Raw genomic sequence first — 12,972 nt, forward strand, 5'->3', positions numbered from 1 at the left:
CCAAGATACACTAATCAAGTAAGCGCAAGCCTCACGAACTCTATCCGCGTATGCAGTCGTTCATCAACGCGATACTTCAATCATACATAGTAGATCTGCTTGGGTACTCTGGAGGGATAGGTAGACACACTGAAGGTCTGTCTTGATCACTGAGCGTCTGAGGCATACGTCGTGAAAGGCGAAATCGTCACGAATGATACACTGTCCCTATCGATCGAGACCAGATATCCGGGTGTCTACGATATGACGCAATTAGCTTGGGAGGGTTCGATTGAGGACTTTCGTCGATTCATTCTTTGCTGTTCACTAAAATCACTACAACTTTTACTTTCGCCTCAGCACACTGCATGTCGAAAATCGAACGCCAAACGGGTTGACCGATATGTGCGACCATATTAATAATCACGGTTGCCGTAGTTGCCCTGGTTACCATAGTTGTCCTGGTTGCCATAGTTGCCCTCGTTCCTGTAGCCACCCTGGTTCCCGCAATTGCCTCGGTTGCCGTAGTTGTCCTGATTCCCATAGTTGCCCTGGTTCCCGTAGTTTCCCTGCTCCCCGTAGTTGCCCTCGTTTCGATAACCACCGCCGTTGTTGTGGTGGCCCTCACGACGGTACTCGACATCCCCAAACTGTCCGCTCTTCGCCAACGCATGCTTCGCGTTCTCCTCGGCTCGTCGTCTAGCTTCGAATCGATCGACCTCGTCGAGTCCTCTGTAGGCACAGAGACGCGTGACAACGTTAGAACTGTTCGACGAAATGGCACTGACAGCGACTCACTTGGTCTCGATCAACTTGTCGGCTAAAGATAGAGCAGTAGGCGAGACGGCACATCGATTTAGTGTCATTCGTGATACGCGATAGCAGATCCAGCCTACAGTTACTCACTCTCAGCTCCGGCAATAGCAGCGATAATCTCTTTAGCAGTCTCCCAGCTGAGCGACATTACCGTGAATCAATCGATCAGTCACACAGGCGCGCGGACGATGAACCACAGGCTCGAGACTTACCTCTCGGGCTTTCCCTCTCGTTCTTGCTTCTTCTCGTAAGCCCTCATGGCCATGAAACTGGCTGCACCGGCTACGAGCTCGTGGGCTGTACGATACGGAAAGGCGATGGTGGGCGGGATGAACGAAAGACAAAATAGAAATAGCAAGCGCAAGAGCGGTTACGTAAGAACCCATCGGCGGTTGATACTGGCGTCGGCTGTCGCATCGATGTTGTCGATGTTGAGCATGTTGAGGGGGACTCACAAGTGGAGCCCTCTCGGTCGACCTGCTCATAAGCCCTTCGCTCGTCGGAATCGTCGTGGTGGAAAAAGCCCATGCTGATCGGTTCGTATGTCGTGTTTGTGGGTGATCAGGTTTGCGTAGTTGACAAGAAGGTGGTTCTGAATTGTATGCAAGTGAGCGGCTTGGTCCTTTCCACGACCATGTCCAGACCTTTATACGCTTCCTTGCCTGAGCACAGCCGCTCTCCGCAGTCCTTCTTGAGGTCAGAGATCAGAGATGACATACAAGCACGTTGCATTCGTGTCATCCTCGGGAGAAGTCGACTTCAGGGTCGCCGTTCGCCGACCCAGAAATAGCGAGCGCTGCTGTGAGGTGGTCGTTATTTTCGGCTTGGTCCACGGCGATAGGAGCTGTCGGATCTTGTGGCATGAGGTATATCATCCTCGACTCTCAGGACCAGCCGCACCACAGCTTCGCAAGGGTACAAGAGTTGAGCTGCGGATCCCGGACTTTGATCTACACACCCCCTCGATGCCCTCCCACTCGGCCGCTCGTGAGGAGACCCCGCGTGCTGTGTGGCACGGTAACAACACGTCGGACCAGATAGATGGCATAGATCATAGATGGTCAATTCGGTCGATTGCAAAACCAACCGTTCAGTAGCCAGGGGTTAGCCAGTCTACAGCCGGACCCTGAATGCATTACTTGAACTGGCTAGCTACTACTGGATACATCCTGTCTCAAGATCATGGCGATGCTCTGTGACCTGATACGTCGCTGTCGACGAGTACTTGCGGGGATTGATGATCACTCGGATGAAGCGATGAAACTCCCATCAAATCATCATCATTTCCCATCAAAGGGCGGAGGGGCGCCAAAGGGACATCGACAAACAACAAACAGATCATGACGATTATGACCACCACCTCGTCACCGCTCATCGACCTCGAGTCTCTGCCACATACATACATCGACAATACATGGTCGTACATGTTGACAGAGTGTAACTCGTGGACCGACCCAGACATCAAATACTTCGAACATGCAACCAGGAGTACACCAATGAGGCCGGACTGATGGGCAACTTTAGTCGTTGGGTGAGTCATCCTGTCTCCAGCGTAGCTCGGGGACTTCCTTTTGACGTTCTATCTGCTTGCTATATCGTCAGTTCTCTCGATCTCGCAAGAAGAACAAGGAGGACTCCTCCCACAACCCGCTCTTCAAGGCGTTCAATTCCACACCAACCCTCGATGGTATACTACCCGACCCGGAGAGGTCAGAGGTCGCTGCCCCTCTGCCTCCAGCTAGGACCGATGTCAAGCAGCTCCCGGAGAAAAGGACTGGTACGAAAACGACCCAGAAGTGCAAAGAAACAAAGTCTTCCCGTGTGGATCCAGAGTCACGACATCGGAACCCGGAAAGATGGAAACAACAGTTGTTGGCTTGGAGGTTGTCCGCCTATGAAGATGCTCGACAGTGGGAGATGATCGAGTCAGTAGACGCTCACAGTAGCACTCCTAGCATATGTCCTATCATACTTATGGCTGACCCGCACAAGCTTTGTTGCGCAGTGCCGATACACACAAGATCCTCAAGCATCATGCGTTCCTCTCCCCAGATAACCAATCGTTACCCGATACGAACTCGACCATCCGACCATCTCAATCCGCTCCAGCCCGATCACAGTCTTTCCCGGACTCTCTCGCTTCCCGACCCGTCACCCCGTCGCCATCTCCCCGCAAACAACCGTCCTCTGCCCACCCACTCCCTCCGTCCAGTTGGAATCGACCTTCCATATCTCAGATACAATCCGACCCCAACACGGAGACTTCGCAAGGCCTGACGTCCAGCGCACATAACTGGGGGTCCTTCCTCTCCATCCCTTCTTCCCCGACCCGGAGTCGATCGCGGTTCTTGACCAGCCGGAGCATCACCTCGCTCTCTATCGGCTCGTCCTCGGCACATGGAGATAGAGATAGGGAGATTCCGGGGGTCTTGAGAAAGGAAAGAAAGCGGGATAGCTTGAAGAGCCCTTTTCCCTCGCGACCTCTAGATCTGGACCTCGGTCCGCACAGAGACGATTTCACAGCTAGAGCTAAAGCCCTACCACCGTCGAGCCGGGCCGAGGTGGAGGCGGACTCAACCACCAAGGATCTTGAGCTGCTGAGCAGGGTGAAAAGAGGGTTGTTGACGGACGATTCGCCCGCGATCTCGATCCGTGCGGAATGGGCGAGGACGAAAGCGGAAATGAGGATTGTCTGTGCGGGAGGAGGACTGCGGGGAGCGGTCGGGCGGGTGGAGAGGGAAGTCGAGGTGTGGAAACGCAAGTGCCGGGTTCAAGAGCTCTTGAACGATGCGCAGGGTGAGGTAGAGGAAGAGTTGAGGATGGTCAGGGAGTTGATCAGGCAGACAATTCAGGAGGGTGTGAGCCCGTTGCCATCGACCCCTCTGCTTGCCTCGAGCTTCCTGGAAGTACCCTCAACGCCAGTTTACAAAAGAGCCAGCATTGAATCACTGGACACGGTTATGCCCACCCTCGATGATCAATCAATCTCAGAATTGTTCCTCGCGGCGAGGCGATTGCGACAAAAACCATCTTTCGTCAGCCTAGACGTACCGTCACCCGATGTGTCTCCCTCGAAATCGCCAGGCAAACCTCGACGTACACCATCACACCTGTCTGGAAAGTCAGTACAATCGCTGTACTCCGATCTAAACCGGAAAGCTACGGCTACGGGATCAAGCTTGTTTGGCTCCTCGAAACAGGCAGTTAAGGTGTCTAGGCCAATCACGCCGGTACAGAGCATCATCAATCGGAATATCGAGGGCGGTCTCACTCAACAGCAAGTCGAGCCGGACTCGACTCGGCCCGACCGGGTCAGTGATGTCTTGCTTCTCGGCGATCTGAGAAAGCTAGAGATGGCGCTGTGCAAGCTGGTACGGGAGCTGAACCGGTTGGAGAGCGTGAGGTTGCTCTATCAAGAAAGGGTCGACTTGTTGGAGGTCAAGACGAACGGCGCGGAGTTAAGGGACCGGCTAGGCAGATAAGCAGAAGCGGTTAGAGTTGAAAGGACAATGGGTAGCAGCGCAATACTGCGCACATTGTGTTGTGTTTTCGATTTTCGTTGCTCCGATGCTTTCTGTTTGTCATACATGTTTGATTCATACGGGTTGCGTTCGAACGAGGTCATTCAACGATTTTGATTCCGGCCGAGGCGTCGACCCAGCCAGGCCGAGGCTGTCGTTCGTAAGGACTGTATTGCTCTGATCTTGTGCAAGAAGTAGCAACCATATCGTATCCGGCCAGATCCTCCTGATCGTAGTCATCTCCAGCAGCAGTCTACATTCGACAAACTACTCTTCAGAAGCTCAGAAAACCATCTTCTGATATCATGTCCAGGTACATCGAGGACATCGTGCGGAAACCCTATCGAGCCTTGTTGACAATCATCATCTCCCCTTTCATCTGCCTGCGCCAGACTTCAAGATAGCACGCTAGAGAGGCAGAACGACTCAGAGCTGAATCAGTTACATGGAAAGATCAAATCTCTGCGGCATGTGAGCTTTGGCGGTGCAGCTGGAGTGTCAAGAGAGACAGATCGCTGATGCTGCCGGAGCTTCAATCATCCTTTCAGGTCACGATTGATATCCTGTCTGACAGTCAGAGACAGAACGAGCAGGTGAGCATCCTGCAATGAGGAATATCGTCTAGATACTAATATCAAAAAATGATTGTCGAAACAGCTTGATCGAACTGTATGTCAATGACAGCTACTTCCAAACCACGAAAGGAGCCTAGTCAAAGATCGTTCTTCTCGCTGACCTCTCTCTTGATCGTTGGCAGTCCTCGTCATTCACACAACTCGGCTCCAACCTCCTTCAAACTACCCGCCAACAAGCTCGAACGTTCTCCCAGCAATCACCAGCTCGACAACTCCGGACGATTGGGTACATCGTCGCGGGTCTGATCGTCCTCTGGCTCTTGGCTGGATGGTGGTTACGGAGTGGGAGTGGAGGAAAGCCGGGAAATACGACGGGCATGGGGGAAGATGGGCAGTCGTTACGGTGACCTAGCTTCTTTTGGCGGGTGATCGTACGCTGAAGGTAGGGATCAACAAGTCGGCTGGATTCAATGGGGTTTGTTGTATATCTCGGCAATGTGTAATACTATCACCAAGCGATTCTCAAGAGTGTTGTGACACCTTCTCCAGCCGGGTCAGGTTACGCAATCGATCGAATCGGTCAGGTCAGGGGGTGTCGAAACTGAATGTGTGCTACCCAAGCCTCATCCCATTCCCATCCCATGTGCGAATCGGACCACAGCCCTGGCATTGTAGAAGAGTCCGGAGACATTGGCTCTTGTCTTGCTTGAAAGAACGTGTCGTTGTCGTTGTAAGGCAGGTACAGTGAAGAAGAAGAAATGGGTATCGATGAAAAGGTACGGCCGGGAACCTCACCCGGGCCGACCCATACAAAGCTAAAAGTATCGTAACATAGGTGCGTCATTTGGAGATGGCGATCGCTGATCCTACTCGGCATCGGAGCCGTAACCTCGCTCGACGGCCTCGCTCATCAACTTGTCCATCGCCTCGTCCTCGCTGCCGTTCTTGAGGATGACGACCGAGTCCTCTCCGGTGGTCGACTTGGCTCGCTCGCAAGCCTTCCAAGCCGATTCGTCGATCCGCTCGCCCTTGTCCCCAGCCTGACGTTTCGCCCGGGACCACATCCCAACGCGAGGATCACTGATAAACTTCCAGGTGACTGCCGGCCAGCTCTTGTGCACCGGAAGGGGGTCGTAAAACTCTTTTGCCATCTCCCTCAGCTGGGGCAATCGAGTCCAGGGGACCGAGGGGAAATCGTGGTGTTCGTTGTGGTACCCGACATTGTAGCACAAGACATTGAGCCAGCCGTAGTAGGATGTCGTCTCCTGGCTCAAAGCTCGAACGTGGTCCAATTCCACCTCGTGGCCCTTGGGATCGACCGCCTCGACCTCGCTAGCGACCTCGCTCATCAGGTAATGCTCGGCGATAAAGTGCGCGGCACAGGGGTGCAGCGATCCAGCGAAAAAGGAGGAGAACAAGAGGTAGAGCAAAGGAGCCCAACCGGCGGATTTGACGAGGACAAAGTCGGCGGCGAGGATGAAAACGGCGTTGAGGAGATGGTACCAGGTGGGCCTCTGCGATCGGATGAAACCGGGTCGGAGCGCGTAGAACAGGATCTGGAACGTGCTGCGGTGCGTGGAGCGAAGAAAGGTAGCATCAGTACGATGCGCGAGATATCGCCGATGCAAGTCGACGATGCGGAGGCGAGACTCACGCGAAAAACGTCTTGCCGGCAACATTGTTCAAGACAACGGCCTCGAACTTGCTAGGCAGATCCGTATCGATTCCGTCCTCGCCCAGAAACTTGTGATGCTCGATGTGGTACCCCTTGAAGGCCATGGCATAAGGCACACCGATGGCCAGGTTGGCCACCATTGCCAACAACTTGTTCGGCAGGATCTTCTTGAAGGCGAGGTTGTGCGTGATCTCGTGGATGGCGAGGAAAATGTTTTGGTTACACGTCCCCCCGATGGCGTAGGCGCACAAGAGGAACTTGAAGGAGAGTGGGTGGGTGTTCCGAAGACATAGGGCGGTGGTGAGTTGAATGGCGAGGACGAGGGCGACCAAGGGTGCCGTAGCTCGGGTATGACCCATGAGTTTACGGACTTCCGGATGAGCCTTGAGGATGGCTTTGCGGCGTGATCGATGAGGTTCCTCGGTCATGATCCAAAGGAAATCATGAGGATCTTCCGAAGCCGTCGCAGGGATAGGTTTGCCTATCTGTAACGAGGAAGCGGCGGTGCCCTTGCGTTGTTTCAAGGACGACGAGGCGACGCCGTTCCCGAGTTGTCGTTTGTTCTCGAGGTCGGCAGGGAGGATCGACGGGGTAGCGTTGGCAGGAGTGGCCAACCCAGCATCGTCCGTATCGCTAGATCCAGAGGAGAAGCCTTCGTCCGCCGTCAAGGCAGGCGTGAGTAGCGGGGCTACGTTTGTGTCTGAAGGAGGCAACGGGCTCTCGGCACCGCCGTAGAGCGAATAGTCTGAGGCGGGAATGGAAATGGACGTCAGATGTGGCGCTCTCGACATGAGTTGCAAACGATACTGACCTATAGTCATGTTGTAGATCTTGTCAACCAGGCTGCTAATATCCTAGACGAACAAGTAGCAAGTAGCAGCAAGTAGTAGCATGTAGAGTGTTGGTCGCTCCACAATTCCCTCCCTCCCCACACAGCGCAGCTCCCTCTCCTAAGAACGAGGTTTGCTTACCTAATCAGATCAAACCGCAACTTTTTGCTTCCGCCCGCCCTCGAACCTCGAACATCATGATTTCGCAAGTGGCAAGTGGTCATCGATCGTCAGCAGGACAACTTCTTCTACCCTTGTTTGCCCACCGTCCATCCTTCAACGCAACCATGTCTGCCGCCACGATTGCACCAGGGATGCCTACGGGCGTCGAGATCGTCCGTACCCTCCTCGCGACTCGCGGTCGATTGCGGACACAACATCTCTATGCGCTCGGACTCGCAGGATGGCCGACAGAGACGGTCATCAAACCGCTACCACCTCAACCTTTACACATCCTGGATGCCAAGGGGGAGATCAAGATGAGGAGGGCATATAACGTCAGAGGAGGAATGGCACCCTGGAGACCGAAACCAGAGGCGCCTTACCCTGATCACCCATTCCAGAGCGTCAAGTGGGTCGTCTCTTCGCTCGTTCAGGGTCAGCGTTTATGCCTACACGATCGCTAACACCTTGATGGCCTGTATGGAGCAGATTCTTCAAAGGACGCATCCTCTCGGCTCTGGAGGAACGAAACCTCATCCGCAAAGTCCTCACCCGAGTCCCCCTCGAGACCCCGGCGGACAAGGCCGAAGCCCTCGCCAAAGCCGTCAAGATCACCCGTCGACGCCAACGAAACCTCGCCCTCACCCCCGAGGTCGGTCTGGGGAAAGGGTTCCGACTACAAAAGGCCGAGAGGAAGATCTGGGAGGCGAAAGTGTATAGCTTGCCGGTGGAAAGAGTAGAGCCCGAGATGACCAAGACAGAGTACGCATGGGAGGTCTGTGGGATGACGGTCGAGGCGGAACGGGACGCCCTACAAAAGGCAGGATTCGCCCGGGTCAACGTCGCTCCGAGAAAGACCGAAGTGGAGACGGAGGACATGATCGATAGGGACGAGATGGGAACCTCCACCGGGCAAGTCATCCCTCTCACACCCGACATCCTGTCGACGGACCACCTGGAAAACGTCCTCCAGACCGAGTCCCTCCCCACTCAGCTACGACCGGATCCCACCAAAGAGGCCCCGCTTCCACGAGCGCTTCCCGTCGAATCTCCTCTCATTCAAGCTACCTCCCTCGTCCTGTCCCACCCCTCCATCGCCTCTCGCTGGAGAAGCGCCGCCCAGGCCGAACGGTCGTTCAACGAGGTCGTCGAGCACGAACGCCGCGAGATCGATATTCGACGTCAACAGCGTCGAGACATGTACAAGCAGATGAAGGAGGATAGGAAGGTGAAACAGGCGGAAAAGTATAGGGACGAACTGGAAGGAAGGCCGGATTTGCTGCAAAAGGTCGAAAAGTTCTACGGGAACAGAGACGGGGCCGAGAAGGTTTGGAAGGGAGAGTCGTTCACGCGCGGAGCGGGATGGTGAAGCGGTGAGGTCGGAGCGGGACACGATTTTGAAACGACGGCCATAACGTCATGTAGCTAGTACGCACCTCCATAGTCACCTTGTATGAGGGTTTCCTGTTGTACCGATCACTCCCTTGCATAGTTGTGTATCTCGATCGATCAAGACCACTCCGGGTTCTCTCGACCGGTTCGAACGAGTATCATGCGATGCATCGATCGAAATACGCCAAATTATATGCAACTAGACAACAAGAAGTCTTGGATCACTAGTCCTCCTTCGCCTCTATGTCGGCTTCCCCGGCGTCTGCTTTGCCTACGGCAGGCTTCACTTCCTCCTTCTCTCCCTTGTCCGTATCGACGACCGTCGCATTGCCATGTGCCACCGTCGGCGTAGAAGCTCCCGAACTCGCTCCATCTCGCGGACTCTCGCTGGAAAACATCCTCTTGAAGTTCAACTCTTGTTTCCTCAAGCGGACCCTCTCGGCCTCTTCGGTTCCTCCCGTCTTTTTCAACTTGCGCCCAGCAACAAAGCCAGAGAGCTCGTCGGTAAATTCGTCATTCTTCTCGGCCATCTCCTTCTCCCGCTGACGTTGTTGCTGTTCGATCGCGGCCAATCGTCGGTTAGGGTCGGCCTCCTTGGTCCGGATCTCGAGCAAAAGGTCGGATACACGGGGCTGATCATTCGACTCGGGCACGACGCGGGTTCGTAAATTCCTAGGTCCACCACCGGTTCGGATCCCAGCCTGACGTTGTTCTACGTACGCCCGCAGCGTGTCGAAGATCTCGCACGCCTGCTTGATATCGTCTTCGAGATCGGCGGTGAGCTTTTCCTGATGCTGTAGCAAGTGTTGCTCTTCAACGACGTTCTTGAGTTCCTGATTCCAGGTCTGCTTCCACGAGGGGGCCGCCAACGTGATCTGACCGCGCAGCTGTTCGACTTGCTGCTTGGCTTTGGCCAGATCGTCTTGCATGCTCTGCATCTGTGTCGCTCGAGGCAAGATTTGACGTTTGAGGACGTCCTCCTTGATCGAGTCGACGACGTCCGATACATCTTCGACGGCTTGAACGGTCTCGGAAGAGTGCTGCTCGAGTGAAACTTTGGCAGCGTCGACGAGCGATCTCGAACCGCTCAATTTGGTAAGTGCCACTTCTCGGACGGCCATTGTCTGATCCCGCACAGTTTGGAAGGTCTCCTTCGTCTGATTAACGAAGTCCAGGTATACCTGTCGCATTGTACCCAAATCTCTTCGCAAAACCTGCAGTTCGTGCTGCTGATTCTGGAGATCTATTCGGCCAAGGCTGGCTGGTGCCTTGAGAGCAGACTGGCTATCCACCTCGGGCAAAGGCTTGGGCCCCGCCACAGGCGTGGTCTCGGTAGACACCGTCAGGCGCACAGGGGGGATCGGAGACGGATCTCGTCCACGATCGGAAGCACGTAACGAGGGCGACGCTGTGGCAGCCAACGGGACTTCCAACTTTAACGCTGAAGCTCTTCGGCTATGCATGAAACTGTTCTTGAGATCCTTGATCTCGTGCGAAAGTGACGTGATGGTATTGTCAAAGTGCTGCTTCACTTGATCGAGAGCTGAAATAAAACGGAAGTCGCTTGCTTTAGTTCAACATCAAAGTCAGATGTACGTTACTACTTACGATCGAGATTCAAGCTCAATAAGGCATCCCGCTTGATATCCTCGAGATCTTCCAAGTGGTAGGCGACGCCTGATATTGGATCTTTGATGTAGACATCTGGAAATAGTTCCATCCCCTCAGGAGCATAATCAAACTTGCTCATGAAGAGCCCCTGAAGGTCGACGATCGACGTTACTGTCTCCCGGTCGAGCGTCACTCGTTTCGTCTCGCGACCAAATTGCAGGAACACCTTGAAGGGAGTGGCCGAATCGGGTGGCGTTTCCTCCTGAATCGGCGCGCTCGAGACGGCCGGCCCTCGATCCTGCTCACGTTCCGCGATCTCTTCGTCTGGTACGATGATCATCGATGACGGCCGTTCACGACGGGGTTGAACGGGGGAGCTCTCAGTGATGGAGACTTCGGGCACAGCAACGTCATCACGACCGGGCATTGTTCCGCTGCTCCGTCTGCTCTCCGTGATCGTTTCAGGGATTCGCGAGTGATTGATATTTGCAACATTCTGAGCATACGTGTCAGGGATTGGTGGAAGAGGCGGAGCCGCCCGCTCAATCCGTCTTGCTGGTCTCCCGGGACTGAATCCTCCTCCCTCGTTCAGCGACTCCAGCCGAGGATGCCTCAAGGAACTGCTTGAAGGCCCCTTGTTGTGATTGGGCAGCATCTGCTTGATCTGATATTGCGAGAATCGACGTGACGCTCTTCGCCCGAGGGCTTCCGAGTTCTGTAGCGCTGTCAAGCTTGCTAGAGCGGCCTGGGTTGGAGGAGCATCCGGAGTGCCCGACTCCTGCTGACTCGATCCGGAAATGTCCCCGATAGGACTAGCCAGACCGATATCCATGGCGGGCACTTGCGGCGGATTGGTAGCTATAGGCGCGGGCGGAGGCGAGGTCAGCCTGCTGTCTCGCAACGATTGCCTAGTTGAGCTTTCGGATAGATCCATCTCTGAATCCAGGGAGAATCGAGAGGCTGGGTGGGGTGGGGTGTCAGCTAGACTGGCTGGCATGTTGATGGCTCGCCTCGGGGGCGTCACCGGCGGTGGTGGCAGTGTTGGGTCTGCCGGACTTGTCGGACGGTCCCGAGCCGCCGACTTGACCGGACGATCAGGTCCTGAGACAATCCTAGTGTCAGAGAAACGGGTAGGAGTGGGCTCGCTTGGATTGCGGTAGGAAGGGGTCGGGGAAGGAGATCTCCGAGGTGGTCGAAACGCGTCTGGAGGGGCAGGAGGAAGTGGTGCGCCTACCCTGGCATTCACCCTTGAAGAATATCCGGCGGAACCCACTTGACGAGGTCCCATGGGTCTGGGTTCCTGTATGCTCGACGGCGAGGTCGCTCGAGAGCTGTTACGGTCGCTAGCACCCGGGTCAACGAGCTGGACTCGATGCGAGTTGCTCTCGACCGAGTAAGCGGAGCTCCGGCTTGTATCTCCAACGTTCTGTACGCTCTTGGTCGTCCGATCCGACGCCCTACGACTAGGCCCAGCGTTCTGATCAGGACCTAGCGACCGGCTCGACCCTGCGGCCTGCTGTTGCTGCTGCTGCTGCTGGCGTTGTTGTTGATAATGCTGCTCCTGAGCTCGAGCTTCTGCCTCGCTCCGCTGCCGCTTGATAATGTTCTGTCCATACTTGGTCCCATCCCAAACCCGCGACAGGACGGCCTTGATGTCATCGACGTAAATATTAAGCGACTCTGTGGACGGTTCTTGTCCCAGACAATGTTCAAGTAATGGCCTGAGATCCTCCGGAACAGTTACAAGCCGGTTGTACTTCCTATCACGCATGGATACAACGGTAGAGGTTAGGGCGAAAGTTGTACTTGCCTGACAATCAGTATCAATGGCTCACTGAAAGTCCACATCATATCCTCGAAAGGCATGAATAAAGCTGCTGAGGTCGTTCCCCAATTTGACATAGATGTCCGAGACCTGTTCAGAAAGTGATAGAAGTCATTATGGAACCGAAAATGATAGGCTCCCGATGACGAAAGGCAGACCCACTGCAGTATCTGTACACCGAAGTGTAGACCAATCGGTCAAGGCCGTCAACAGCTGTCTCGTAGTCATGAGCAGCCTCGTCACAGTGGACTCCACCGCCGAACGCTGCATAAGCATCACAGGCAGTGTCAGTATCGTATAAGACCACTTTGAGCAAGGAAAGCAGGCTCACCGGTAGCCGCGACGCTCTTCCCGAGCTCATACCTCGACCAGAGACTATCTCAATTTCACCCTCCGAATATCTAGTTGTTCCTCCTGTTTGCGCGGCTGATACTGGTCCGCCCGAGCTGTGTGCGTGATCTCGGCTATTGTCCGCCACCACTTGGTGCTGTGGAGCATATGAAGCTGATCGGATGTTCAAATCTATAGATGGTGAACCGGTGAGATGGACAGACATCACCTTGTTACCCTTGTTCAACTGGGTACC

General features: G+C 54.8%; 6 protein-coding genes across 6 annotated transcripts; 3 read left to right on the forward strand and 3 right to left on the reverse strand.

Annotated features, from left to right (window-relative positions):
* Positions 1-161: 161 nt before the first annotated feature.
* On the reverse strand, positions 162-1,691 carry HD553DRAFT_306352 (uncharacterized protein). Its single transcript, XM_046179265.1, has 6 exons — positions 1,515-1,691; positions 1,251-1,387; positions 1,008-1,092; positions 886-932; positions 778-799; positions 162-711 (listed from the first exon to the last, which is right to left on the reverse strand). The coding sequence occupies exons 2-6, from the start codon at positions 1,321-1,323 to the stop codon at positions 396-398; spliced, it is 543 nt and encodes a 180-aa protein (XP_046038822.1). The 5' UTR covers positions 1,324-1,387; positions 1,515-1,691; the 3' UTR covers positions 162-395.
* A 408-nt stretch (positions 1,692-2,099) lies between these two features.
* HD553DRAFT_176034 (uncharacterized protein) lies at positions 2,100-4,480 on the forward strand. The gene is made up of 3 exons (XM_046176924.1): positions 2,100-2,326; positions 2,398-2,720; positions 2,801-4,480. The coding sequence occupies exons 1-3, from the start codon at positions 2,306-2,308 to the stop codon at positions 4,275-4,277; spliced, it is 1,821 nt and encodes a 606-aa protein (XP_046038823.1). The 5' UTR covers positions 2,100-2,305; the 3' UTR covers positions 4,278-4,480.
* HD553DRAFT_175864 (uncharacterized protein) lies at positions 4,450-5,385 on the forward strand. Its single transcript, XM_046176923.1, has 5 exons — positions 4,450-4,629; positions 4,709-4,787; positions 4,865-4,909; positions 4,974-4,985; positions 5,074-5,385. The coding sequence occupies exons 1-5, from the start codon at positions 4,622-4,624 to the stop codon at positions 5,296-5,298; spliced, it is 369 nt and encodes a 122-aa protein (XP_046038824.1). The 5' UTR covers positions 4,450-4,621; the 3' UTR covers positions 5,299-5,385.
* Positions 5,386-5,757: 372 nt separating this feature from the next.
* On the reverse strand, positions 5,758-6,994 carry HD553DRAFT_328009 (fatty acid desaturase-domain-containing protein; the record flags this gene model as incomplete). Its single annotated transcript, XM_046181848.1, has 2 exons — positions 5,758-6,457; positions 6,546-6,994. The coding sequence occupies 2 exons, from the start codon at positions 6,992-6,994 to the stop codon at positions 5,758-5,760; spliced, it is 1,149 nt and encodes a 382-aa protein (XP_046038825.1).
* A 663-nt stretch (positions 6,995-7,657) lies between these two features.
* On the forward strand, positions 7,658-9,157 carry HD553DRAFT_348277 (uncharacterized protein). The gene is made up of 2 exons (XM_046183365.1): positions 7,658-7,967; positions 8,048-9,157. Exons 1-2 carry the CDS (start codon positions 7,684-7,686, stop codon positions 8,925-8,927), a joined length of 1,164 nt encoding a protein of 387 aa, XP_046038826.1. The 5' UTR covers positions 7,658-7,683; the 3' UTR covers positions 8,928-9,157.
* HD553DRAFT_306360 (actin interacting protein 3-domain-containing protein) lies at positions 9,158-12,941 on the reverse strand. Its single transcript, XM_046179266.1, has 5 exons — positions 12,718-12,941; positions 12,549-12,650; positions 12,397-12,476; positions 10,559-12,321; positions 9,158-10,493 (listed from the first exon to the last, which is right to left on the reverse strand). Exons 1-5 carry the CDS (start codon positions 12,745-12,747, stop codon positions 9,175-9,177), a joined length of 3,294 nt encoding a protein of 1,097 aa, XP_046038827.1. The 5' UTR covers positions 12,748-12,941; the 3' UTR covers positions 9,158-9,174.
* Positions 12,942-12,972: the final 31 nt, after the last annotated feature.

The sequence above is a fragment of the Filobasidium floriforme genome (genome assembly GCF_021052385.1).
Source record: "Filobasidium floriforme strain CBS 6241 chromosome Unknown HD553scaffold_4, whole genome shotgun sequence".
NCBI classification, from domain to species: Eukaryota; Fungi; Basidiomycota; class Tremellomycetes; order Filobasidiales; family Filobasidiaceae; genus Filobasidium; species Filobasidium floriforme.